The 26,842-nt window shown below is 38.6% G+C and overlaps 1 protein-coding gene across 4 annotated transcripts in view; it reads right to left on the bottom strand.

The window, feature by feature from the left end:
• The window catches only part of SPAST (spastin), a 41,525-nt gene extending 16,428 nt beyond the window's left edge, over positions 1–25,097 (bottom strand). The window contains exons 1-10 of one of the 4 annotated variants that reach the window (XM_075748858.1): positions 24,513–25,095; positions 20,425–20,511; positions 19,030–19,113; positions 13,320–13,415; positions 6,463–6,650; positions 5,265–5,398; positions 4,842–4,935; positions 2,284–2,358; positions 970–1,041; positions 371–446 (exon numbers count right to left, since the gene is read on the bottom strand). In XM_075748858.1, the coding sequence (XP_075604973.1) occupies positions 371–446; positions 970–1,041; positions 2,284–2,358; positions 4,842–4,935; positions 5,265–5,398; positions 6,463–6,650; positions 13,320–13,415; positions 19,030–19,113; positions 20,425–20,511; positions 24,513–24,921 (1,315 nt within the window). In that variant the 5' untranslated portion in view covers positions 24,922–25,095. Of the gene's footprint in view, positions 1–370; positions 447–969; positions 1,042–2,283; positions 2,359–4,841; positions 4,936–5,264; positions 5,399–6,462; positions 6,651–13,319; positions 13,416–19,029; positions 19,114–20,424; positions 20,512–24,512 lie in introns of all 4 variants that reach the window. The other 3 variants (XM_075748859.1, XM_075748861.1, XM_075748860.1) reach the window with 3 other exon arrangements.
• Positions 25,098–26,842: the final 1,745 nt, after the last annotated feature.

Below are 26,842 nucleotides of genomic sequence, written 5' to 3'. Positions count from 1 at the left end.
AAGTTTAAAAGCTTATATAACATGTTGTCCTTTGAATATGTAACACCAAGCACAGATGAAAAAAAAAATCTCCTGCTGATAATAAACTGCAACTCTGGACAAGCAAAACCCATTTTCATGTTTGAAGTTTAATACATAAATGGACTTACCCTGTAAAGATAGTACAGCATTTGTGGTTTTGAGGGTATTTCTTCCCACTATTAAGACCAATTAAATAACATATGGAACTACTGATTAGCCAGCAGGTCATATCTGAGATACTTGTTCTACACTGCAGAATTACCCAAAAGAAGTTTACGTGATGATTCCAATTTCATAAGTCAAAGTATTTAAGAAAATACACAAAAGTCAACATTATTTATGGTCTTACCAATAAAAATTATAGAAGGCTGAAGTTCTCTGGCTACTGCAAATAGAGCACGCACCAGTTTCTCCCCCTCACCCACCTAAAACAACAATAAACTGTTTTTGGAAGGGATTTAGAAAGTGTTTATTACAAGAGAGCTAACATAAGGACCTACAGAAAATCTTGCTGATAATCAATCGCACCCAGTCCATTCACCACAGACTATCACTAGTGTAGTATTACATATGACAATATTGTTTACGTCTTAAAAGAAACATTACAACTTCACTTATGATCACAAATGAGTTGTCAAGAGATTTTGGTGCCTATATTATCACAGAGAAAGGGAGCTGGGACCCACTTAATTTACTTTTTAAAGAAAAAACCCACAAATGCTCATTTATATGACAGCCAGGGTCATCCTGAACTGCTAAAGCTTTTGACATTGAGTTATCACAAGCACAAAACAATGTTTTTTACTTCACAAGTTTTTTTTTTTTTAAACTTTATATTCAGTATAGGCTAACAGTTCACCAAGGACTCATCAGAAATCTCTGGACTTCTTAAGCCCCAGTTACAGCATGTGTGTTTTCAGATCAATACAATTTACAGCTGCTACTTACGTATTTTGAAGTTAGGCTCGCTGCACTTATATTAAAGAAAGTAGCATTTGATTCTGCAGCAACTGCTTTGGCCTAGGACAGATGAAAAAAGGTATTTTTTAAAACATCACATTGAAGATACCACTCTGCTTCTGTAGCTAGCACTTACGTCCTGATTGTTGAATTTGAAAACCCCTATTCCTTCAAAGCGAACACCTTGTAGATACTACAGCACACTTCTGTACAGTCCACTTACAAATAGGAACAGATAAGTGGTCTAACAACTACAGAAATTTCCAGCCTCCCTCAGACTTCTCTAATCACATCATCTCTACAGCCAACTACAACTTGCTTACTGAAGAATACAAGCCTCCAGCTCCTTTCAGTGTATCCTGAGCAGACATCTGAAACAGTTTTAACTCATTTAGAAGAGTAGTTTAGGGTAGCAGTTGGATTCAATCACATTAAAAGTTACGGGTGGTTTTTCCCCTCTATACCCTATCTATACAAAAACTGTTTTCAGAGGAAAGCTAGAAAAAAAAAAGTCAGTTCAGCCAAAATACTCACACAGAATACCCTCCTCTTTAACAGTTTCACCATATTCAAGCAATTACAATTCCTCAGTTATACAGTTTAATTTTAGTGATTATCAATTATGTTCCAGTATGTAAAACATAACAGATGAGGCAAAGCGAGCTGCTCAGCATTCACACTCCTGTGCTTCAGAGCTGATCCAGCTTCAGTACGAGCAATGGCAGCGTGCAGCTGCAGCCACGCCATGTGATGCAGGACAATGCGCCCGGCTCAGCTTCATCAGGACACCCCACACTCCCTGGCTGATGCACAGCCATTTCCCTCCAGTCCCCTGAAGCCAGCACATGAGGCTGAGAAAACAAGCAGCAGACAGACAGTTCCACAGCACTTATACTCCTTGCATAGCAGTGTGGAAGTCAGACAACCCCCTTTCTTGCTATCGTCTCCTTCCCCATTTCCAAAAATGCACTTCTAGTATATTTTGGTGGAGAGCAGACCATTTGTGACTAATCACTGCTGTACACAGTTAACCGTGTTACTTTTACTCTCTCTGAAAAATGAAACATGGACTTGCTAGTTTAAGTTTTAAAGTATTACTTGTGATATTGAAGAGAATTAAATAAAGAACAGTTTAGCAACTTCCTCCCCCATAAAATCCACAGTTAAGAACAATTTTGCATTTTTATATCAAATCAACACCATAACAGGTATCCAGGAAGAATATACAACACTCAAACTGAAAGCCACCCCTCATGGTTAAATTTTAAGCCCACTAATTCATGCATGAAGTCATTTTCTCACCAACATTGTCTTCCCATTTCCTGGTGGGCCAAACAGCAATAATCCACGTGCAGGAGCTCTAAGTCCTGTAAATAACTGAAAAGTACATCATCGTAAGTTACCTTCAAAGACTTAAAGAAAATGTTGATTTACCTCTGTAAGAAAATGGTTTAAGACTGAGGAATGGCTCATTGACTAGCACTGGTAGCAACAGTAGCAGTGCTAGTAGCAATGTTTTTAGAGAACTAGGTTCTGTTGCTAACTTGACCTAATGCATGTCGTTGTTTCCCATAAAACAGTTAAATTACATTATGATCATTCTGTGAACAGAGGCACTGTGAAACGAGTATAAAAGGCAGTAACACATTCATCGTGACAGACCAGCCTAAAAAGTTGAAAACATCAATTCCATTTTAAAAGGGGGAAAATGCAGGTGTGTAGAAGGACAGTTAAAGCAATGTTCCTACTAACTCCATATGGAAGAACCACTTCATCCTTGTCTTTTTTTTTTATTAAATTAAATAGCTTTGACCGAAACTATTTAAAATATTACTTAACAACCACCTACTCTCTCCAAATGCTACTGATAATAATCTCCTCCCTCTCACTTTGCATTGGATTCATCTTTCCTACACTACAAAATTGCACCCATAATACGTAGCATCACAGCAAGCAAATCTACAAGTTCTCATAGCGCACATCTAATTAATCCTGCAGCCTGTTTTCCCCAGCACTTTGTCTTTACCACTTTCAGGAGTTTTGGAGTTCCGGTTTTGGCCTCACACTCACCTCTCTTTTCCAGCTTCTAATAATTCCATCAAACAAAAGGAGTAACAGAGCATCATTTTATATATAATACCGTGCCCAAACACCCTTGTTGGCAGGCACTCCTTCCCAGGATATCCATAATAAGAAACAGCTCCATTACCAGCTCCAATACCAGTATTTTTAAGAGGACCGACTACAGTTAAGCCACAACTGCCATTTACCACTGAGACACACTAAGCTTTTAAGATTTTTATTAACAGACTAATCGTGCTAAACATGGTCTGAACTAATTGCTACTGTTTTATTAGCATCTTACTGCTGAAGTGGTTGCAGTCATGTCTCTAGCCAATGTTTTCTATTCTTTCACCTCAACTCTCGATCTCCCACAAAAATACCATTAATTGGCTTGTTCAAATATTAATTTGAGTTCAAAACTTCATTGATGTTAAAATTTAATTGACTAAATATTGCCCAATAGTTGCCACATCTATTATGTTCATTTACAAGGAACAAAACCAAGGAAAGTTTAAAAATTCACAGGATTCTCTGTCCTCCTTATATCTCAATCCACACTGAGGTCAGGCCCACTGCTAGCTATAGTCATTTGAAAAAGACCTTATTGAAAATATCAACTGTTATTGGAAAAAAGTCATAACTCTTCCAAGACTCACATCTCAAAGTCATTCCTACCCAGCTCATTATATTAGTGTTACTGAACAACAAACTTAACATACTAAAGCACTGTAATAACAGAGGGTACAGTGACATTTTCCTTCTGCATAAAAATACCAGAGCATGCATATTTGATGCCAAAGCTTTGTTTTCCTCAGGCCTAGTATTCCTGTGATGATATGCCAGGTTCAGGGTTTCTTCCGCATGACACTTCAAAACCAGAAACTGCATTCAAGGAAAGAGGAAGACCACAGAGCAACTCCAGTCAACCGTCAATGTGACAAGAGACCCACAAGGGAGCAAAAGAGAACAAAGAGTAATTTTGCTTGAATCATCAGTGCTGCAGTAAATTATTGCATGCAATTTCTGCAAGAGTCCAGCAACTTTCAGCAAGTCCAGCTTTAGAAAACGACCAATTTAATATTTTTAAAAAGTGGCTCAGAAAATTCCAGTAGTAGGCAGACCAAACCTGAATCTAGGCAGTCATAGTAGTTGAGGTACCACTTATGATAAATAAAAGCCTAAATGACCAATTTCCACTCAGCAAAGAAATCCATCCTCAAATATCAGACACCTCAGCGTACTTGCTTGTTTACTACTACGCTTCTTTGCATCCTCTCCTGCTGTGAACAGACTATTAAGAATGTCTAACCAACATCCACAGAGAACATGACCACAATACCAATTTAATATTTTTCAGATCAGATTTAACTTACCTACACAAATCTCATTTCTTTCACTCTTCCAATTCTGGCCTCTGTACGTTACATGTCTGTATAGGGTTGGACAAACAGCTATAGCTACCTGGAACAGTCTCACAAATTTTCAGGATTTGGTTGGTTGGTTTGTTTTTTTTAGGGGTTTATGGTTTGCTGGGGTTTGTTTTGATTTTGGTTTATTTTTTTAAGCTATTGCCTCAGTCACTTTCTTTAACATTGGCTAACCAGAACACAAGGAATTTCATGGTAGTTTAACACTTAAATTCTTCATTCTTCTTTTCCAGGATGGCTATCACCACACAGCTATTGACAGCAATCATAACTAGTAAAGGCAGGATTCAAGAATCACCACTTCATGTGTAAAGCACAATACATTTCTTTGATTCTGCCACAGAGTAATAACAAAACCCAGTCGCTTACCTCAGGTCTAAGAGAAGGAAGGATAACAATTTCTTGCAAAGCTTGTTTAGCCAGTTCCTGCCCTGCAATATCATCAAATTTGACAGCTGGCCCACTAACAAAGAAATGGAATACTAATTAGTTTAACAATGAGATACTCTTTTTCAGCTGCAGCTGACTAATTTAATGCATTTCACTATTTATACAGAACCTTTTTGAGGAAATCTACAACTTATATTGCTGAGCATTGAAAAAGAGAAGCATTTCTGATTTGAATTTTCATCCTTTTGCCAAAGTAACAACAACAAAAAAATCCACCAGAACAACCTCCCAAAAACCCACAGCAAACTAGAAGCACTAATTTTCATTCCAAGGGGACAAGACTCTACTGAATGAAAAACTGGTGGTTTTTGCATTGAAAAGCCTACTTTTCTTCAGACTTACCTATCAACAATTTCATTCAGGATAAGATTAGCAAGATTACTGTCCACATTTCTAAATATTTTCAAGTCTTTCTTTTTTCGAGGAGCTGTGGTAGGAGTAGAGGGCTTATTTGTTCTGCTATTTTTAGGAGCAACCTGGAGAAAAGAAAACCAAAATAAACAAAACTCTGTACTTTTAAAGCATACTGTTAACAAAATTACTTCTACATTTCATTTGCTCCAGTAAAACCTAATACATTAACAAATACCAAATATTGTGTTGCTATATTTTGCTACAAATCATACTATCATACTAAGCCAAAGTTAGAACATCTTAGGCTACAGTGGCGAGGGTTTTTTTTTTTGGCTTGGTTTTGTTTGTTTTGTTTTGGTGTGGTTTTTATTTGTTGGTTAGTGGTGGTGTTTTGTTTTTAAAATAATTCATTACATTTAACTGCAGTATTTCCCTTAGCGCACTCTAGAATAGAGCATCACAAACTGTTTCAGATTCTCAAATACCTATAAGCAAGAATTTCTACTGCTGTCATACTTTGATAACAGGCCATTTAAAAGCATTCATATTATAGCAGCAATAATGTTTAACAACATTTATATTCTGTCCATTCTGGTCTTTATTCTACTTTACTGCGGGAGTAACGGGGGAAGATAAAGATCAAAGGGAAAGAGATGGGCCAAAAGATATGCAGCATTTTTCTGTCTTATTAGTATAGGACATACTTTTGTATTTAAGTCATAATCTAACCATAATTTGCTTTTCAATGTAGTTGCAATACAACCTGTGCACGCATGCTTTGGAAGAGAAGAAACACGTCAGGGGAAAATCTTTAGTTCTGGAGTAAAAGGGTTTTTTTCTCCATCTTTTACAAACTGGGAGTAGCATTTACTTTTCTCCTAGATAAGCTTCAGCCAGTTTCCCATGCAATTTTCAAAACAAATATTATCATTTATTACTGTGATTACAATTAAAATCCATTTGCCATGGAGCCACCCTATGTCCCCTGATTTCTAAAATCCACTCTACAGCCTAGCTCAAAAGGCTGCCAAAAAATCAGGTGTTTGGTTTTTGGCTTTTTTTTTTTTCCTCTTCCAAAAACTTTTTGCTATTACAATACTGCAACAAAGGCAGTAAATCCAAAGGTTTTCCTGGAATTGACATTGATTTTCCCAAGTGTATACTACTATATTTATCCTCACCATACCTTGTGAGTTGAAGCTGCAGGATTAGGTGCTGGTCTAGACACAGAAGATGATGATATCCCACTGTAGCTAGGAGTTCTATGGTGACCTGAAAGACCTGTGGATCCAGTTTTTGCAACAGTTTTTGAACGAGGAAGGGAATTACTCGTGTGCGTTAAGGGATCCTTCTTTTTTGGAACCGCTCCACTTTCTATAAAGAAAAACCAACGCCATGAGAACACTTTCAGCAGTCATGCTTTTACCACCAATTCTAACTTGAAGACAGTATTGTTGAGACATAATACAGTATTCTAGCAGAATAATACTAGTTTTTAAAGAGGTTTAGTACTTTTAAGAGGATATTAACTGCAGCTTTCTCCTAAAGTTAAGTTTTGCATTTTTAGGAGCTCTCAAAACCAACACTAGTTAGCCACCTTACAAAAGCTGGAGGTTGCCATGTCCTGTCTTAAGGGAAGAACATCTAAGACAGAAGACAACAGAACACAAGCCAGAAGATTTTCCTTCCCAAGAACTCCTAAGAATATTCATTATAATAATCCCCAAATTTCAAGCAATTAGATCCAGAACATTCATTAGCCATTAGATCCAGAACATTCACTCCTTAAGTGATATTAGCATGCTAGTTACTTCGGATGCTAGCTAACACTAACTAGCACCTTCCACACAGAAGCTTCACCGAGGCACTTTAATTTGGGAAAATTAAAACAATTATACCTGCAAGCAACTATCAGGAGCTTTTTCTCAGAACTTTGTTTCACATCAGGAATCTCAAGGGGTAAGCAAATTCTGAATGGACAGCTCTGAAGCAGCTTACCTTCCTACATTTAAAACTAAATCTTAGAATATTATATTATACCACTGAATTCAACCACCACCACACATTCTGTTCACACTTGCTCTAATTCACCTCCATGATGGAGCAGGAAGGTCTCAAATCTGGTGACAGATATAACAACATACTGGCCACAGGTGATTAAACTACAAAAGGCCATTTTGGTCCACAGTAAGTGAAATAGCACTTGTTTTCTACATTCTCTGTATAGAATACATGATAAAATAAGGTTCCTTGGCACAGAAATGGCAAGTGTAAAACATCAAAACAGAGACTAAGAGGTAACAATGTGCTACAGTGAGCACACAGGTTGGTCAGGCTGGTTAACAATTAGAGTGCAGCATCAGATCAGGGTTTTTGGTGGTGAGAATACAGTACTGAAAGCTGTCTAGTACAGTACTGTTGTCTGCAATGAAAACAGTAAATGCTGCCTTATTTTATATCCTTTTAAAAGGATTAAGAAGCCTTTTGATTAGATAAGAGAAATATGGCATCAGAGGTAAGGAAGCTCAAGATGGATTTCAGCTACAAATTTCTTCACTAAGATTTTAGAAATATTCAGCTCAGTTTATCTTGTTAGTCTTAAGCAGCGGGCCAAAGAACTCTGATTTTTAAGGATGTTAACAGCTTTATGAATAATTTTTACTTGCAATATTATTTTTCACTGAACTGCACTTTCAGTAGAAAACATAATAATTTTGAATGTTGTGTTTAAAACATTCAAGTAAGAATACTTCAGTGAAACAGTATCATGGAAGGATAATTACTACCACGTTCTCAGCCTCCTTAAACATAAGTCTAGCATACTACCAGGAGCAAATCTTTGCACAGTCTGCAGTTATGCATGGGTTGAACTACCTGGGCTAACAAGCTCCCAAAGCCTTTCTTCAGTCACAAATCTACCCCATTTTAGAGTTACAGAAACTCTGCAGGGGTCATCATAAACAAGGCAGATGTATCAATATGCAAAAACCAAGGGAACTTGAAGAATATAATTAACTACATTTACCTGTAAGATATTTCTTGTAAAAGAAACCAACCAAAAAACTGATTACTGACTAAATCACACACAGATCCAGAGGTGGTTACATTTACTTAGGAGATTCCTGTGCAGGAATCTCCAAGTCAAAAACTCTTCAAAATCAGGCAGACGTAGTAACTTTCAAGTTCAAAAAGCAGCATATAAGTCTATAAAAAAAGCTAGCTACTCAACGCTTTGATCCAATTTAATCAAAAGGTGGCACTCAGTTTGGCAGCTGTTTTTCTTCTTCAGCCTCATTTGCACAGCTGGCTTGAAGTCAACATGGGAAGGCTTCGAAAAAGCTAAAGTAGTTTTCCTCCTTCTCCTTCACCCCAACATGTTGCTCAATTATCACACTTTCCCATCTATTGAGAACAACAGACACATATTGCAATTTTAAGAATCATAAAATTGCACAGTAAGGAGTATTTCAGGAAGCTGGAAATACAGGGAGGGAGAAGGAAAAAGAGAAGAGTTTAAATACAGATTACAATTTACTCTAGCTGTATCTCCAGGAATCAAGACCACTAAGTTGACATATGTTCTGTGGTCAGTCCTGAAAGGGTAGCACAGAAAGAAGCACCGATGAACTACTCTTAACATAGCTGTTCAGTGTCAACTCAAAAGAGAAACTTAATTTTATCTACAAATTTTCACTGAAGAACAAAAATGTGATCAAACTTCTCAGAATTACAGTTTATCTAAAATTCACCTATTTCTAAAGCGTTGTTTAAAAGCATGTGTGTCACCTGTCAGACTGATAGCCCCTACTGTTTCATTATGTAAAAATATATATTTTACTGTAACAAAGGCAAAACCCCCAAACCACATTTCTTATCCATTTGTATTTGTCATCTGCTGAAAGACTGAAAATATGCTGCAAGTGGCCTTAAAACCTTTGTAATATCTCCAGCAGCTTTTTGCCAAATGTTTCACCATTCCATATAAAACAGTAAGGACGTGCCTAAAATATGTTTAATCACAGAGATCATGGCATTTGTTCAAGTGTATTTGAAACACTGAACAATTCAATTGTCTACTTCATATATACTTATAGGATAGCAATAGGAGCTTGATCATTTTGATTTTATTCTTGACTGGGTAGAATAATTTACTTTAAAGCTCCAAGGTAACACCACTAGATCATACAGAAAAAAAACCCCAACAGATTAAGGCACTTCTTATAAACAAGTTTTTGCTGCTTTATAATTTCTTACGCATAAAAAAAAATGTTTAAATGAAAACTAGCAGCAGTGGTTCCAGTATTGCAGAACAGTTTCCAGCCTTTAGTTGTGAAACCCTAAAAATCATCAGGCAATATTCCTCACGTATGCCTATTGACAACTGATATGAAGCGACTAAGAGAAGTTATTACATGTGGTCTGTGGACCCCAAGTTGGAAAAAAAAATATTTCACCAGTCTAGAATTGTCTGTAACTTTATGTATATAGTTTTATTTAAAAAATAAATAAATCTTTAAACTGCTTAGCTATACATTTTCTGCAAATATTGCATAGAAAAATACATGTAGCAATTGCAAGACTGATAGTTACTCAGGATCAGCATTCACAATAGCTCCAAAATAGTAATTCCTTCAAAGATTATATTCAGATTTTTCAAATAGGTAGATTCAAGTAATAAAAGCTACCTAACAGAAAGCTTCAGCAACTAACAAGGACATGTTCTACATTTCAAATGGTAGCACAGCTCCACAGATCAGGGACACAGTTGTTCTTTCTGAATTGACAGAGCCATGTCAAAGACCTACTCTTGTGAAATTATGGTGTTAAAAAAAAATCTTATTGTTACTTGTTCTTCTACTTGGGAAGCTCCTTAAAAAGGCTTCAGTATTAAGAGTAGAATTTTTGCAACTTGAAAACCGTTGCCAATATGTCTACTATTAAAGACATGCCAGCAAATCCTTCTAAGTGAAAACTGAGATAAAATACTAGCTACTTGCGCAGTGCTAATGTTGTGGTAAGAAAGAAAAAATGAACGCTTTCTGTGATCGCATATCATGCTAAGATTTACACATTAGATGTAAAATGGTACACTGGAATTACTGTAATACTATCAGTATTGTATGCCCAGTAAATTAGTTCATAAAACTCATCAACACTGCCTTTGGCAAGACGGGTATAATCTCCTTACCAAACAAGTTTAAAAACAAAAGCCAACATCCCACAACGCAAAGGAAAACATGCACGTTTGAGTAAAAAAATACAGCTAAACTGTTTTACATCTAATTTAAGATTGCTACGAGAACAAGAGTGATGGATATTAATAAATGTGTATTTCAAAATAAAAGTTTTGGGTCTTGATCTTACTCTTTAGATGAGTTACTACATAGCCTTCTGCAACTGAAGGGCTGGTGATACTGCTGTGATGAGGTCTAATAAAACCTCATTATAAATCCATCAGATACATTTTCATGAAAAATCTCTAGCTAGTCAGGTAAGTTAGGAAACTATGAATGAGGAAGACAGGGATAGGTAGTCATTTGTGCTAGAATCAAGTAAATAGGTCTGAAAGGCTGACACGAATAGTATCTTGAAAGAAGGAAGAATCTCACATCAGTAACATTTTGGAAATACAAAAAATGTGCAGTATAGCTGCGAGAATAGAATATCAGACAGAATTAAGAAGCAAAAAAACATCTTTAAAGACTTTGGTCTTTAAAGGAAAACGAAAGAAAGCAAAACACTTTTTGACCAAAGAACGGGCAAAAAGGCACTTTCTGGATGTTAAAACTATGAATGACCATATTTCACACTTCATAAAATCCTGGAGTTTTTTAAAAGTCCAGCCTGATTAGGCAACAGCACAGGTAATACTTTATGTAGACAGAAAAATGAAGCTTATGCCAGAGTCCTGTGGCTCAGCTACCTCTGTTGTCTCAGTAACAGCAGTCCTCTTATCTCAAGTAGCCTGCAAGCTGATTTTGTACAGTTTTCTAAGAATTTGTTATCTACTTTGTGTTTTCCAATGATTGCAGCTGTCCATGTGAAAATACATGCATAAAGGAAGTTCTTTTAAGAAAAAAGTGTAGCACCAACATGTTCTTACAAACAAGACTCCATGCTCCCATACCCCCCCAAAAAAAAGAAAAAAAGACAGAGAGCATGACAGAGAATGAGCATAGGCACCAGCCAATTAAGAAATTCAGACATCAATTAATAGGCTGACTTTCCTTGCACTATCAAGGACCCCACAGCTGCAGGAGAAGTTCAGTACTTTGGGTAAACCTCTAACTTCCACAAGTTGTGAATCTAAAGTTTACCTTTGGCAATGTAAATGCAAATGGAACAAGCCTCTTGAAGTCTTGTTCAGAGTAATCAGTAGATGCCTGGTACCTAACTCTTTTTCATGACCTGCTCTTCAGTCCTTCTGTTTCTTCTCAGATCCCACTGAGGCTGGTAAATCAAAGTTTCTCCGTTAGCCCACGTTCCTTTTCAGAAAGTGGGAAGACTCTTAGAAAAAAGCATCCCCAGAAGACCATGGCCCTTTGCAGTTGTTTTGCTACCCTTTCCTCCACAGTTTTGCAGAAGTGGTTCAGTCATCCATCTTCTATAATATGACTCCAAATGGGTAAACTGACTAATATTAATTTCCACAAGTTTACCAACACTGACCAACTCTGCTACAGGGATTTCTGTAAATGAAAACACCTGCCACAGAATGGCAAAATGTTTCTTCCTGTCCAGTAGATGCCAATGGATATTCTATGCTCTGTTACTAACAGATCGAAGGAGCTACATTAGCAGTTTTAAGAGTGAAAGTCTAACCTTCTCCTGCAGCATCCAGTTCTGAGATACTCTGAGAAAAAGGTACAACAACATATAGAGCAAAGAGTTTAAAGAAAAAGCTGTTTGCATTGAATCAGATGGAGCACGTTATCAACTTCTATGTGATATGTGTATTCGTTCATTCAATCTCTACCCAACCAGGTAAAAAGAGAAGAGTTGTAATGGATCATTTAAGGTAAAGAGTTCTTAAGCTCGATCTACATAGGAACTTACATGGAAGAGCCATTTTAACTAAATCTTTTTGACAAATGCAGTTAAAAATACCACACATAGAGTAATCTAAAGGTGTCTAACATAACATTGTTCCACTATAAGTTCTCATACATTAGAAGGAATAAACCCAAACAGTAAGATGACTTCAGAACTAGAAATTGAGCTAAAAAGAAAGACAAAGCATGTGGTTTACATGGTTTCAAGTTTATTTAGTTTAAAAACTGAATACTGCTCTTGACTCAGTAGACAAGCTTTATGAATTCCATTGCTTGTTAGCTCTCTATTTTATTTAACCTCATTATAGTCTACTGTAGGAATTATCAGTTGAAATCACAGTTGTGACAATAGCTTACTGCTGGCTTAAAACATTCCCTGAAGACAATTCAAAAACCTCACAGATTCCTTGTGTATGGACAAACAAGTTTACTTCTGGATACTTTAGTATCCCTGGTGCAGTCTTCTGGGAAAGGATAAACACAACCTTCTTTGACAAAAAGCAAGAGCTGCTTTCCCCCCCCCCCCCGCCTTGTTTTAATCATGTATCACTTTCTCATAGTAAAAAAACCCTGAAATTTAAAGCAACTTAATGCAAATGCAAACTCACAATATCACAAAGGAAGAACTACTTATGTAGGCACAATATATAACCTACATATCCTACATTGACTTTGACACTTTCCAAAACAGGTTTAATTTAATTCCTTTAAGTATATAACATGAGAAATATTCTCTAAAACGTTGTCTTAGTTAATAGTTTTGGATTCTAGGACAGACATTGTATGAGAGAACTAAATACTACAAAATAAAACAGTGTCATCAAAGCCATAGAACGGATGGAATGTATTTTATATAAAGCTTTTAAAAACAAATATAAAGCAATTCTTAAAATATTGGTGGGGCCAGAACATAGCATTGCATATTTTTCCCTGCAATACACCAGAAACTGAGAGACATCCCCTCAATAGGCACTGGTAAAACCAAACCCACCTGACTGGAGATGTCCATTGCGGCATGCCAGGTTAGTACTGTCATTATAGACCTCCATTTGCGGCTTGGAAATTTGCAAAACTGCCTGCAGCTTCTCTACATAATAGACAGAGGGGGAGGGAGGAAAAAGGACAAAATAAACAAACAAAAAATAAAAATGAACCAAGAAAATTTATGTATGTTGAATACACAAATGTCAAGTTTGGCTTTGTTATATTTGATACAGGGTTAAAGATAAAAGGAGTATTTCTGTCTATTCTACATGTTTAGCAAATTTCTAAGAAAATTCTGTCAGTATGAGCATGACTGAAAACAGCTTTAAAACTAGCCATTTACAGCTCAGTTAAGTACAACAATCTTCCCCTCTAGTGACTGTAGCTACTTCCCAGAGCAATGGTCAGGATTAATTCAACTTCATTTACTAAGTACTTGTGTTGATAAATCCATTTTTGAAAGTCCTCCCCAAGGCATTACTTTTGAACAACTGCAAGGAGTCATTACTTTCCTGCATATTACATGTTTTACTTCAGTAGTAACTGCCAGTCAATATTGTACAGAAACCTCTACTGTTCAAGCAAAACACCATATATACATTACGATGATGTCTTTCAAGATCTCTATTTAGAAATATAATTGCCTTCAAATTAAGTTAATAAAATTGTCATGCAAGCTGCGTTCTTTAAGAGGATTAACTTCAGAAACATCTGAATACAAGATTTATAAGGTCAAAGATTGAGGAGAAAAAAATTAAGAAGTCATGATAAACTAGCCAAAGCATAAGTCAAAGAGGTGTAAGGTTGCAAATGACACAAAACAAGAATTAAGTCTCAGGACTATTTGTTCTCCACAGCTCACCTACCATTCCTGCTTTTCCTACTGCAGCTAAAAACCTCTAGGACTTACTTTTGGGGCGCTTTACAGCCTCTCTCACCTTTATTTCACACCCCTCCCCTTTTTTGTAAAAACAAAACATGGTTTGTAAAGATGCAAGGCATACATTGTTACACTCCTTCCCCCCTCTGTTTTTTTTCTCCTCCTCTCCCCCAAGGAGTACTTCATTACCAAGAAGCTACAGGAAAACAGATGGCCAAGTAGAGGAGTGATGTCCTCTGGCAACGTGAAAGCATATACCACAAAAGAAACTGAATTCTACTGAAAATGTGCACAGCCACGATCATAAATGCCCTCACTGGAGGAAGAATTGCCACTCAGAGCTTGCAGATTGTACACTGAACAAGCATAAACACTTCCTTGTTTCTACTTTGTCTATTGCAGATCTTTGGTCTTTCTGCTTCATTCCTTTCTTCTTCTGCCTGCTCCTGATCACTCATCACTTATCTTCCCTGAGAAGTATCTTTAGTCCCAATAATTTAAGTAATAATAATATAAGTAATAATGTCCAGACTGGACAAGATGTGGTTTAGAGTGAAAACTTAGCAGCCACAGGCAAATACAAAAAGCTAAAGTTCAAGACTAGCATGTGCACCCAGGGTTTACTTTGTTTTAAACTGAAAGCATTGACGAGTCGGGTACAGTAAAACAAAAAAATGTTAGTCACACAAGAACAGTCTACAAACAATCACAAGGTTTGTAACTTGCAAGAAGTTACCCAAAGAAACCTCCCTCTAAAGAAGTCTAAGAAAAGTCCTTTTAGTATGGCTGACCACAAACACAGTGTACTATTTTAGTGGGCGCAGCACTACTGACGAGACAGCAGAATACTCCCTGCCCAGTGCGTGCAAGCTGAACAGAAAGCACATAGAGAAGCTTAAGAAACAAAATTAGTATTAACAGCCTTGGTAAGATACTAGATAATTAAGTTTTGGACAACATTTCTGAACTTTACAAAAAACGTTCTAGCGAGTGACCATAATAAAATCAATTGGCTTGGGCAGGAATTCAGGAAATGCTATTTGCTTCAACACTACAGTTCATGAGTGAGGTTTTACCACAATTATCAATGGCTTACCAAGTTCCATATATTCAGGAACTCCAAAACTACAACCAAAAAAAATGTAATCCAACTGTTATCCAGTTTCAATTCAGACACTATCTTCCCATCACATTACATATTAACATGTAATTTTAATATTGCACATAATATTACATAAAGCAAATATATCACCTTTCTTGAGAAACTGTGTAGCTGTAGAGCCGTCTGGAATAATGAAAATAAATCAAGCTACTAAATAGTATTCCAGGGAGTTAACAGGACACTCTACTACCTTCCATTTAAATGCTTTCTCTCTCTGACTCCAGATATTGGTAAAAAAAATATTTACAGAATCTCATTCATTATTTCTCCTTGATGATACAATGTTGACATAAACCTACCAAATAACCACCACAGCAGCCATTGACATATTTAGGCAACATTAGACCTTAAGTTCAAGGTAACTGATTTCTAATGAAAAAACCTGTTACCGTATAACATAAGCCTGAAGCAAAACCACCATCACCTCCAAGAAAGTGGAAGAATCCCAAAAGGTGTCCATTGAAGCCCATATCCATACACGGGCAGAATTATTAACAAAGAGGATACTGATCAAAGATATTTCAATTGCGTGCCACGTGCATACTTTCAACCAAAATACTGAAGCTACACATAGTACACAGAAAAGCACTTGTGCCAACAGCAATCTGATCCCCTCCAGAAAGTCTCTCTGAAACGGGAGAACACAGATTGGTACAACACACCTACAGTGTTAGAATTGAATAGCGCCGCACTGGACATTGTGGTTGTCTATCTTCAGGAATGGCAAACTGCTGAGTTTTATGTATCAATTGTAGAAAACAAATATCCTCCTGTGATTCTAAATACATCAGATATGATGACTCTAAGTTGGGTGATCAGTCACACAGGAGAGATCAGGTCTGTGAAGACCATCAGAGCAAGATTTATCCACTCATCTAAGTAACTGCACAGCTAACACATCCTAAACTATGTCAAAACCAGGGACTTCTACCAATTCTAATGGTATAACTTGGAAGTCTCCTGACAGCCAGCACAACTCAATATTGTCACTGGACTGCCAAAGTGAGTGAGTCACCTTGAGGTGCTCTGAAACATACCTGGAATCACTTCTGCTTTCAGGCTATGTCACAGTACAGCTTTAAACAAATACAATACAGTAATTTGGGCTCAAAATATTAAAGCCATCACCCAAAGTAGGTAGCTACATCCTCTTGGTCTAACTTTAAAAGGCATCAGTGTTTTGATGACACATGGTGATAATACATGTGTGTGATCAGACATCACATCCCCATCAGTGGTGTCATGCAATTTAAACTTTCACTGATAATCCAACACACTTCAAAAAAATCAAACCGCTGAGCACTTTTAAGGAACAGTTATAATCCATATGGTTTATTTTTCACTTTCTATGTATTACCAATGTAACTTGCTTGACTGGGTGGCATGTCAGCTAGGCAGTCTGCAATCACATCTCTGTCTAGCAAGCAGGATGAAATATTTGCTATTATTATCTACTTTACGTCTGTTTTATCCTGCCAGCAAATGCAATAAAGGACTTGCTATTCTCCTTTAAGAAATGGGAGACATTTCACAGGGCTACAGGAAAACACTCTTTGATCTTAAGAGTTGGATTCAGAAGGGAAAATCACTTTATTGAACCTTAAGAGCTTCAAGAGCCTCTGGTTTAGTTCAACTACAAAAGCATCTCTACACCACTTAAAAACTTCCAAATATCTGTTACTGTAAGTAAAAAGCTAAAAGCTGTGTTTAGAACTGCACATGCAATTCAACTCTAGAGTACCTTAAATTTCCACAAAATCCATGCAAAATGACATACAAAGTAATAAAAACAGATGTTGTCAATACTTGAAAGTTGGTTAGATGGTATAACAAACATACTCAAATAGATCCATAATAATCAAGCTTGCAGGGATTTGAATCCATTGGAATATCTCTCCAAACAACATTTTTTCCTTCCTAAACGGCGGATGCTTTCACTTGCTCCTTTCTATTCAAATTTTGCTCTCAGGTACATTGTTTGAGGCAGATCCTTAGTGCAAGCCAAACAAGAACCTGTGCAGAACAGAATACTAAACTTCTGATATTTTCAAAGTAAAAATAAAATAAAATCATATTTGGCATCAGCTTATTGAATAAACACTATTCTATCTGTTTACTTTTCAACCTGCACTCAGAATAAAGAATACCAATAGCATGTGATCACACATTCTGGTAGTAAAGACGAATGTACCAGCTTGACTTCAACTTTAGGTTTTTTTGCAATGTTTACCCTTTTTATCTTTTCAGTCAGAGCACAGCAAGCAAGCAAATTATCAACATCGCAAGTGCTACTACAGTAACACAAACAACAATGAAGCACTACCCACAGTAGTGCAACACCCAGGCATTGCTAGATCAAGGTTCAAAGAACAGCACATTTTTTCAAAGAAATCCTAGTTACTTGCAATTAGGATGTCAGCAACAAGCCATACCTTATCAAAGATAGTTAGCATGTAATCACTCACTCTTTTGTTCCCTAGTTTAGATTACCTCTAGTCACCCTTTAATGAGTAGAAGATAGCTTTTCTGCATATACTAAGGTTCTACCCACAAACACCAGTAAGAAAGCATAGAAGCCAGAAGCCTCTTTCACCCCGTGTTCCTTCTCTTCACTTTTTTCAAAAAGAACTAAGGACACCGGGAACTCAAGGGAAACAAAAGGGATTCACTTTCTTGTGGTTGCCAAAATTTCCCTGTCAATCACCAGGTAGGTCCACAGAATCACAAAACGTAAGAGGAGAAAAGAACGTCAGTTTTCTTGTCTGCTCTATACTTCCTAGGAGAGGGAGTTAGAAGAACTCAACACAGGACAAGATTAAAGCTGCAGATACGCAACTTATACTCAGGTACTCTCCCTTAAAGTGCAATTTAAAAAAAAATTATAATATTTATTTTCATTTTACTGCATGAACTGAATGCATTTCCAAAGTTCTCAGTTTAGAGGATTCACTACACAAAGCTGTGGGTTTGTTGCTTGATGGGGGGGATCTTTGTCTGTTTATCATGCACAGCAAGATGCCATTTCCAGTCCTGCCTGGTTTACACTGTCCATTAAGAGCTTATATACCACACTTAATTTTGATAAAGCTAAAACTATATAACACCATGCTTCTGAAAAGCAGTGATCTTACCTGCTATTCTTAAAATAGAACAGTACTAGATAAAAATTACGAGAATTAGGATTTCACAACCTTATGGTCTACATAATGATAAAGAATTATTATTACAGTACATACCAATAATCAGGAAAATTGTGACAGCAAAATTAACAGAACATGAAGTAGTTACACTTACAGAAGGCACACTTAGCACTCACGATCAGCAATATATCATATTTTACTACAATTCTAACACAGAAATCCTAAACTAACTCCAACAAGAGTTAGTCAAGACTCCCTCAGTTTATTAGTGAAGCGTGCTATGATATAAAGACTTCTCAGTTACTTTTACACCTATTTCTTAAGGCACAGGGAAGTGGGTCATGAGATTCCAATTTTCAAAATTCATCAACAGCATTGAAAAAAATATTACTCTCATCTAAAAACCAACCTTGAGACCCTACACAGATAATGACCCCTTCACTTTAAAAATCAAAGTAAAATTTCAGAAGAATGCATTACATGAAGTTGTGTAAGAAATGACAAACTTTCCAAAGTCATGAATTGTAACTGGTACCTAAAAGCTGCAAGCGATCCTTGGCCATTGCCAAATTTGTCATCATTTTAGATTGCAGACGTCGAGCCCGTTCACACTGATCACCTTACAAAGAAAAATCAATGTTAAAATACAATTTGGCAAATTAACTTTTATAAGTGCTAAAATACTGACACCCAGCCTTCCCTCCTCTTCCTCCCACACCTTATCTACCCCCTCCACTACGGGCCATCATTACAAAACTAATGAAAAAATCCTAAAGCTTTCTATTTAATCAAGAATTTAAAGTCAGTCAACACTATCTGCTTTACAATATTGCTCGTAGAGTGGTGGGAACCTAAGCATTGCTTTGCATATTCTGTAACATCTCATGCTGACCTAATACATGTTCTTTGTCACTGCATTTTTCTAAACAGAAGCCAAATAAAAAAGATTTTTAAAAAGCTTGAAAAGTGACTAAGAGGCAAGTACAATTTGAAATAATTCGCTTTGGCAAAATTGACAGATTTAAATTCAGTTGACTGTGTCCCTTTACATTTCAAAACACACAGAATTACAGACAATATCACTGCTTCCTAAAAGAATTATGTCTGTTTATGTCTGTTGAAGTCAAACTTTTTTTTTTTTTAAGCTGTGCAATTTAGACAGGTTGTATCGAATGCCACTGGTATTGCTGCATAAGTAACATGTCACCATGAACTGTGCACAAACATTTCTAAACATAATTGTGGAACAAAACAGCAGTCTGCAAAAGTAGTTACAGGTCTGGTGGGTTTTCTTGGTTGGTTGGGGTTTTTTTTTGGGGGGGGGGTGTTATTATTATTAATATATTATTTTGAGGACTTCTTAGCAAGTCCTTCACTACACCTATGTCTCTATGGTACATACCTGCTTCCACACTACAGCTTAAAACATTTCCATACACACAGATGGCTTTCTTCCTTTGCTGGAAATGTTCAGCTATTTTGACATAAGCTATTCAGAAACACAATGCTAGACCATTCCAAATCAGGGTGTTTCTTGTCTAATTATACCGAAGGGAATATAAAATTCTGCATAAGTGAGAACATGAACAGTCAACTTTGGCAAATCAAATCAGAACTCAGTATGTTGGCATTCACATTATATAAGAAATCAAGTGGTTTACTTTAGAATTTTCATGAACTGCTTATGACTTTGGATAGTCTGAAAATATTTGGAGCAAGATTTGTATGTGTTATAGACCAGAACATTAAGGTAGAACAGAGAAATGGACCAGTGTTCACCTACAGGCTGTAACAGGAATAAGAAACACTCTTGTGAATGAATTCATACAGCAGACCATTCCTAGCACCTACCATATTTAGCAATATTGATCCCTCACTTTGAAGAAGCCATAAACCAAAATCTTTTCCACAAAACTCAAAACTGGCTTACCTTGACCAATTACTAAGACAGCTATTCCTTTTTCCAGTTCTTCAATTCCTTTCTTATACCATTCAACAGCTTGCTCCTTTTGTCCTGCTTAAAAAGGAAGTGAACCCATTATTTTCTGTAATGAATTAGAACTTAGGAATGGTTCCATATAATGCTGCGTAAAACAAGAGGAAGGAAGAGATATTTGAACAAAATTCTATGATTTAAAGAAACACTTAAAGGGACACTGTCAACTTTGCATCTACTTAATTTCAAATACGCTTTTCTATTAAAACCAGGTACTACACCAGCCTCAAATCACTTTTGCCTGTTTTTCTCCACCTGCCTTAAAAAGAAAAAAGGTTAAAAAAAACCCCCACGCCTACCATTCATTCACAATAGAAACGGTGAAATTAAGTGTTTTTCTTTCTGGAACATCAAATTGAGACATGCCTCTTAATCTTCCAGTGAAAGCCCATGCTAAGTAACACTAGAAGCACAGAAACTCAAGAAGAAAAGCAACGAGTCTAAGATACTACACAAGTGAGACAAAAGACACTTTTCCTTTGGTTAACTTTCGTACAGAGCAGCTCATTCATCACGAAGGTATTTCTTTGTTCATCCTGTCATGAAGCTGCGGTACTGCAGGTATACATCAACTATCACATGAAGTACATTAATGTAGAATTTAGAGTCCATCTCTGTACCAACAATGCCCTAAACGGATATTACAGCAAATACAACCATGAACACGCCTATGTCTAACCTATACTATCTGACACCATGACAGCAAATAACCCACTGAAGAGATACGAGTATCTACTTCACATTGCTCCCCTTCTATAAATACTCTCCATTAAAAAGCTACTTGCCTGCATATGGAAACATACTTTTGCAAGTTAGCTATGCCACACTAAGCATGCCTTTCCACACAGGAATACAGCACATCAGGTATTACAATTTAAACCTGGTTAGTATTAACAAGCTGCCAGTGCTAGAAAAAACAAAAATGCCCAGAAGGAAACCTTCAGATACCATTAGCCTAGTTTCAGAAGAGAAAAAGTTTCACAAAACTATTCCTAAGTGCCAGTTACCAGTGATTGTATTGCTTCTGCACTCAAATCTTTTGATAACTTGAGTCCCAAACCTATTTTCTAGCAAATTTTAGTGCCAGTAAAAATATTTCAATGCACTTCTAGAATCCTCTTAAGGGTTTTCTCTTCCTCCTTTCCAGATACAAAATGTTTTAATAACATTTGGCAAGTTACTCTGTGCAGGTAATTTCACGCTTTGCTTTTCTTACCAACACAAACCACAGGAGCAGCACCTTCCTACAGTCATGTATATCACACACCTTAGGAATCATTTTATTACTGCTCTTTCTCTGCCAGCCTCATACATCCTGACTGCTAAGGACAAAGCTAGGTAAATTAAATCATCAGTGACTTTGATGCTCTCTGTAGCCATTTTCTTCTTTAAGCTTCTTCCCATCACCTATAGAAACAGTTTTGACTGCAATGTACACCTAATGCTGACTACAGCTATTAGAAATCAAATCTGAGGTTATTTCAGCCACCTCTGCTACTGCCTAAATTGCTTTGCTATTCTGAAGAGCAGTTGCGAACACGCCAAGGTCATCACTAAAATCTCACTTCCACCTTTTAACTGGAGAAGTCTTAAAAACACTATATCAAACCAAGCCGTTTGCAAAAGTAGCGCTCTGAATCCGCACAGAACAGTTTAGTAGTTCTCAGTGATTAAGACATTAAAAATATGATAAAAATGTCACATTCCTTAGAAGTCATTAATTTGCTGTACTGGGTCTGGCTGTGATAGAGTTAATTTTCTTCACAGCATCCCATGTGGTGCTGTGTTTTGGATTTGTGGCTACAACAGTGGTGATAACACACCCAAGTTTCAGCTATTGCTGAACAGCTTGCACAGCCTCGAGGTTTTTTTTTTCCTGTTCTGGATCCCCAGGGGGTAGGCTGGTGGTGCAGAAGTCGGGAGGGGGCACTGGCTGGATGACTGACCTAAACTGGCTAAAGGGATATTCCATATCATGTCATATAATGCTCAGCTGTAACAACTTGGGTAGAGGAAGAACAGGGTGGGAGCTGTCTTCCAAGGCAGCCATTGCTCAGAAACTGGCTGGGCATTGGTAAGCAATTGCCTTTGCATCATTTGTCTTCCCCCTAGTTCTCTCCTTTGCACATTAACACATTTTTATGCTGAAACATAACTTTTCTCACTCTTTGGTCCTCCCCTGTCCTGCTGAGGGAAGTAAACAAGCAGCTATGTGGGTGCTTAGCTGCTGGCTGTGGCCAACCCACCACATGTACCTTCTCAGTCCCAGGAAAAGATGTTAAGCTTGATTTTGAAAATACTAAAGCAAGAATATTAATTTGCCCAATAATTCGGAATCATAAAAATTACAAGAAGTGCTATTATAATTACTGAAGTGCGCATAGCTTCCAGAACAGCAAAAATGCCACATAATTAACAGGATATTAGACAGTCCAGAAATCCCAAGCATTTCACATAGTATGTCTAATAAATTGTTTTCTGTTGGAAGTTAGAAAAAGCTTGTTTACATATCAAACAAATTCAAAGGTATGCATGTATTCCAGTAAAAACAGATAAGCAAATAACAAATCTATGAATTAAAGCAAAGCGAGTTCTCAGTGAAATGACTACTACATTTGCAGGGTTGTAACAGCTTTGCAACTGCTTGTGTTAGCAGCAGAGATTTTTTTCCTGACTAAATAAAACACCTGTGCAGGTAAGTCTTATATGACAACACTAAAAATATCTATAAAGCAAGTCCGTGATTAAAATCAGTATTTGAAAGCTTAACCTTCAAACCACTAACAGTCACAAGCCACAACAGTGGAACAGACACCTGATAATTTAAGACTTAGCTACTATTCACAGAGCAATCATCAACAACACTGAAGTTTTAAGCTACCTCACCTTCTTTCATGTTTTGGACCTATGACCCTCAATGCTCTTACACTGTACATCTGTTCTGAACTAAGCTTGCCGCACATGGAGGGTTCTTTTCTCCCAGAGCTTACCACTGCCACTCCCAAGTTGTCAATGCAAAGCAAGACACATCCCTTGCTTTTATAGTGCTCTCAGCATGTAGCTTTTATTGAAGGTCTATTCCTATATTTTTAACCTCCTCCTCCAGGATAACAGTTTCACTGAAGCTCAACCGAAAGGGCGTAATAAGGTATTCTGATGTGTCCAGACAATTTTAAAACCTAGCCCAGCATGCCCCTAAGGACTACCTTTTGGATGCTGACAGTTGCGCTGCTGCATTTGGACTAAATAGCTAAGTCAAATGCACTAGCAACTGCCTTTTTTTATTTTTAATCCTCTAAACAGAAAAAAAAAATCCTCACTCCTGCATTTTATTTAATCGAACCCTAAACATCCTCCTTAAGGTCTTCTAGTCACATAGTGATAGGGGTTTTTTAGAGTAAGCATGTCAGATTAAAAAGCAACTGCCAAAATATGAATAAATATTTCTTTCCTTAAAAGTCACATGACTCCAAATGGGCAGTTAGAGAGCAAAGTTTCCTGAAAGCTCACCTCAACACTTCCATCGCTTGTCAGACAGTACATTAAAGGAGGTACCCCTATTATTGTCCCTGGTGCTTTTGTTGTCGGGTGGCCTGGTTAAACCGAAGGCTAGTTACAGTCACATCCCTTGATTTTTAACCGCCTCACCCAGACCTCCGCGTCAAAAACTTTAATTTAAAGTTATTAGAGTGAAACGCAAACACTTGCTTTGCGTGGGGAATTAGCCTGAGCCGCAGCTCTTTGATCCAACCTGCGCCTGCCGGCTGCGGCGATACAGGGACCGACCCAGCTAGGGGCGGCGGGGGAGCAAAGCACCGTAACCGCATGCAGCTCACCCTCCCGCACGGATCCTTCGCAACCCGCATTTCTCACGTAAGCGGGTTTTGTTTAACTCAAAGCTGCAGCCCCGGTGCCCCGGCGCCCGGCCAAGAGGCCCTGCCCGCCCTCCCAACACCGGCCTGCCCGGCTCGGCCCGGCCCGCCTCCCCCCGCAGCCCGGGGCGGCCGCCGGCACTCCCCTACCTCTCTCGTCCTCGTCGATGCGCAGCGCCATGGAGATGCACTCGAAGGCCCGCTTGTGACAGGCCCGCACCGTCTCGGGCGCCCCGCCGGGCTCGGGCGCGTCGCCGGCCCCGGCCCTGCTGCCCTTGGCGGCCATAAGGGCGCCGCGGGAGAGGCGCTCGCAGAGCCAGGCGAAGAGCAGCCCGAGCTGGAAGGCGACGAAGCGGAGCAGGGCGAAGGCGGCGAAGAGCGGGTACGAGAAGTAGTACAGGTTCCGCTTGTGGGGGGACGCCGCTGCTGCCGCCGCCCCCGCCGGCGGCAAGGGGGGGGCCGGCCCGGGCGGCGAGGAGGGTGAGGCCCCGGCGGCCGGGGGCGCGGAGCTGGAGCCGGCTGAGCCCTTCTTTTTCCCTCTGCCGCCCGGAGAATTCATTCACCGCCGTCGCCATAACCCGCTGCCAAGGACTGACAACAACCGGCCATGGCGGCGGCGGCGACGCCCCTTTCGCTCGGCCCCAGGGGGAGGAGTGCGCAGCGGCCCTTGCCGAATGCGGGGCGGCAGCGGCGCCGCCCCCAGCGCCGCTATTGTTGACGCGCCGTGGCGACAGCCACAATAGGAGGCGGGAATGGCGGCGCGGGGCGCCTACGGCTCCCGGCGTGCTCCGGGGCGGGCGGCGGCAGCGCTTCGCTTGGCGCGGGAAGCGTAGCGCCGCGTAGGCGGGCGGTATGCGGTGGCCCGGCTGCCTCTGGGAGCAGCGGCCTGGTCCCCGGCGGGGACCCCGACAGGAGGGAGGCAAGGGGTGAGCTCGGCGTCCTGTCGGCGCTGTGCCTGGAGAGCATCAGCCTGCTCCGGCCCTAGCCGAGGCCCATTAGACTTCAGAGCATTGAAACACACCGAGTAGAAAGACGATGAATAATTTAATAAAATTAATTATTCTAACTGGAGCTGTGAACCGCCCTGCAGGCAAAACGCACTGCAGCTACCTTGCATCACTCCCCATGCACAATCATTTTTAGAGGCAGATGAGGAGGGTTGAGGGGAATTCCCTTTTTTCGAAAGTCACAGACCTCTCTCACTGAGAGGTGTAAGAGCCAGTAACTTACTGTGTCCATCCTCCCACCACTGTAGAATTGCTCCCGAAAAAATATTCTCTAGTGCTTTGTCTGCTCCACATTTCTGTAGTTGAAATGACAGTATCCTCACATGGCGAAAACTAACAAAATTGAGTGTACATTATAGATACATCACTGTGGAAAAAAAAAATAATCTTAACTCTTTTTTTCCCCACCCTCATTGCAAATAGGAATACCCTGTTACCCCAGCCACTGTTACCAATTATTTGCCCATCTATAATATTTATTTATTTGAGTCTTCCCTGATCATACAGATCTCCTCCAGCTCCCTCCTCCTTTGCTTATTTCAGATCTTAAAATGCTTTGGTACTCTTGGACCTCCACACACCAGCAGGATTCCCGTGTTCTGTTCCTGGGTTTGCTACTGCTATATCCAACGACATACCAAACCCTTTCCTCTGTGCTTCAATCTCCTCCCCCCCTCCACCTTTTATTTTTAATTCATGCGTTCATTTGCTTGTTGGGTTTTTGTTGGTTTGGTTTGCTTTGTCACACACTCGCTGTTCTACAAATGAAATACCAAGAGCCACATTATGACAGATAATCTCTCTCCAACACCCCAGAACTGCATATAGTAGCCTAGGCTGTCCCAAAAGTATAGAAAGATACTACGAATTAATTCAGTGCACCAGCTCCCTTCCCCAGTCTATAGCAAGAAACTGGGGTGGTGGGGTATTAAAAGGATATGCCAAATTGAAATCACTGTAGTCCCCAATGTTTTACTGCTTTTTCCTAAATTACTCTAAAACTACTGGTTTTCTTCTTGTTTGCTCATGCCACACATAGTTACTTCTAGTACAGAAAGTTCCCCCGGTAATAGGTATTGTTTTTCTTAAATGACTGAGGAGAGTGTTTTTCTTTTAACGACAGAACCAAGTATTAGTTTTCTTACTGTAAAAAACACAGAATTTTATTAACATGAAAAAATAACATATCAACATATAACCCAAAATAACTACACATGACCTAGAACTATTATTAGACAGAGATAGTAAACCTATCAGTACCAATAAAAAAATGCAGCAAGGTTAATTATTTTTCTTCTGTATTTTGTAAGAAGGATGATGTAGTTCTATTGTGAAAATATCATGAAGTATTTTCCAGTCCACTCACAACTGGAAAAAAATCAGTATCTTTTTTTTTTTTTAATCTTTTTTTCCCCCCATCAATATACCTAACAGTCCTTTAAAAAAAAAAGTTCTTGATTACTGATACAAAAA

This window comes from Balearica regulorum, chromosome 3, assembly GCF_011004875.1.
Source record: "Balearica regulorum gibbericeps isolate bBalReg1 chromosome 3, bBalReg1.pri, whole genome shotgun sequence".
Classification (NCBI taxonomy): domain Eukaryota; kingdom Metazoa; phylum Chordata; class Aves; order Gruiformes; family Gruidae; genus Balearica; species Balearica regulorum.
Note: the sequence above shows the minus strand (reverse complement) of the source record. Positions and strands in the feature narration are given on the sequence as shown.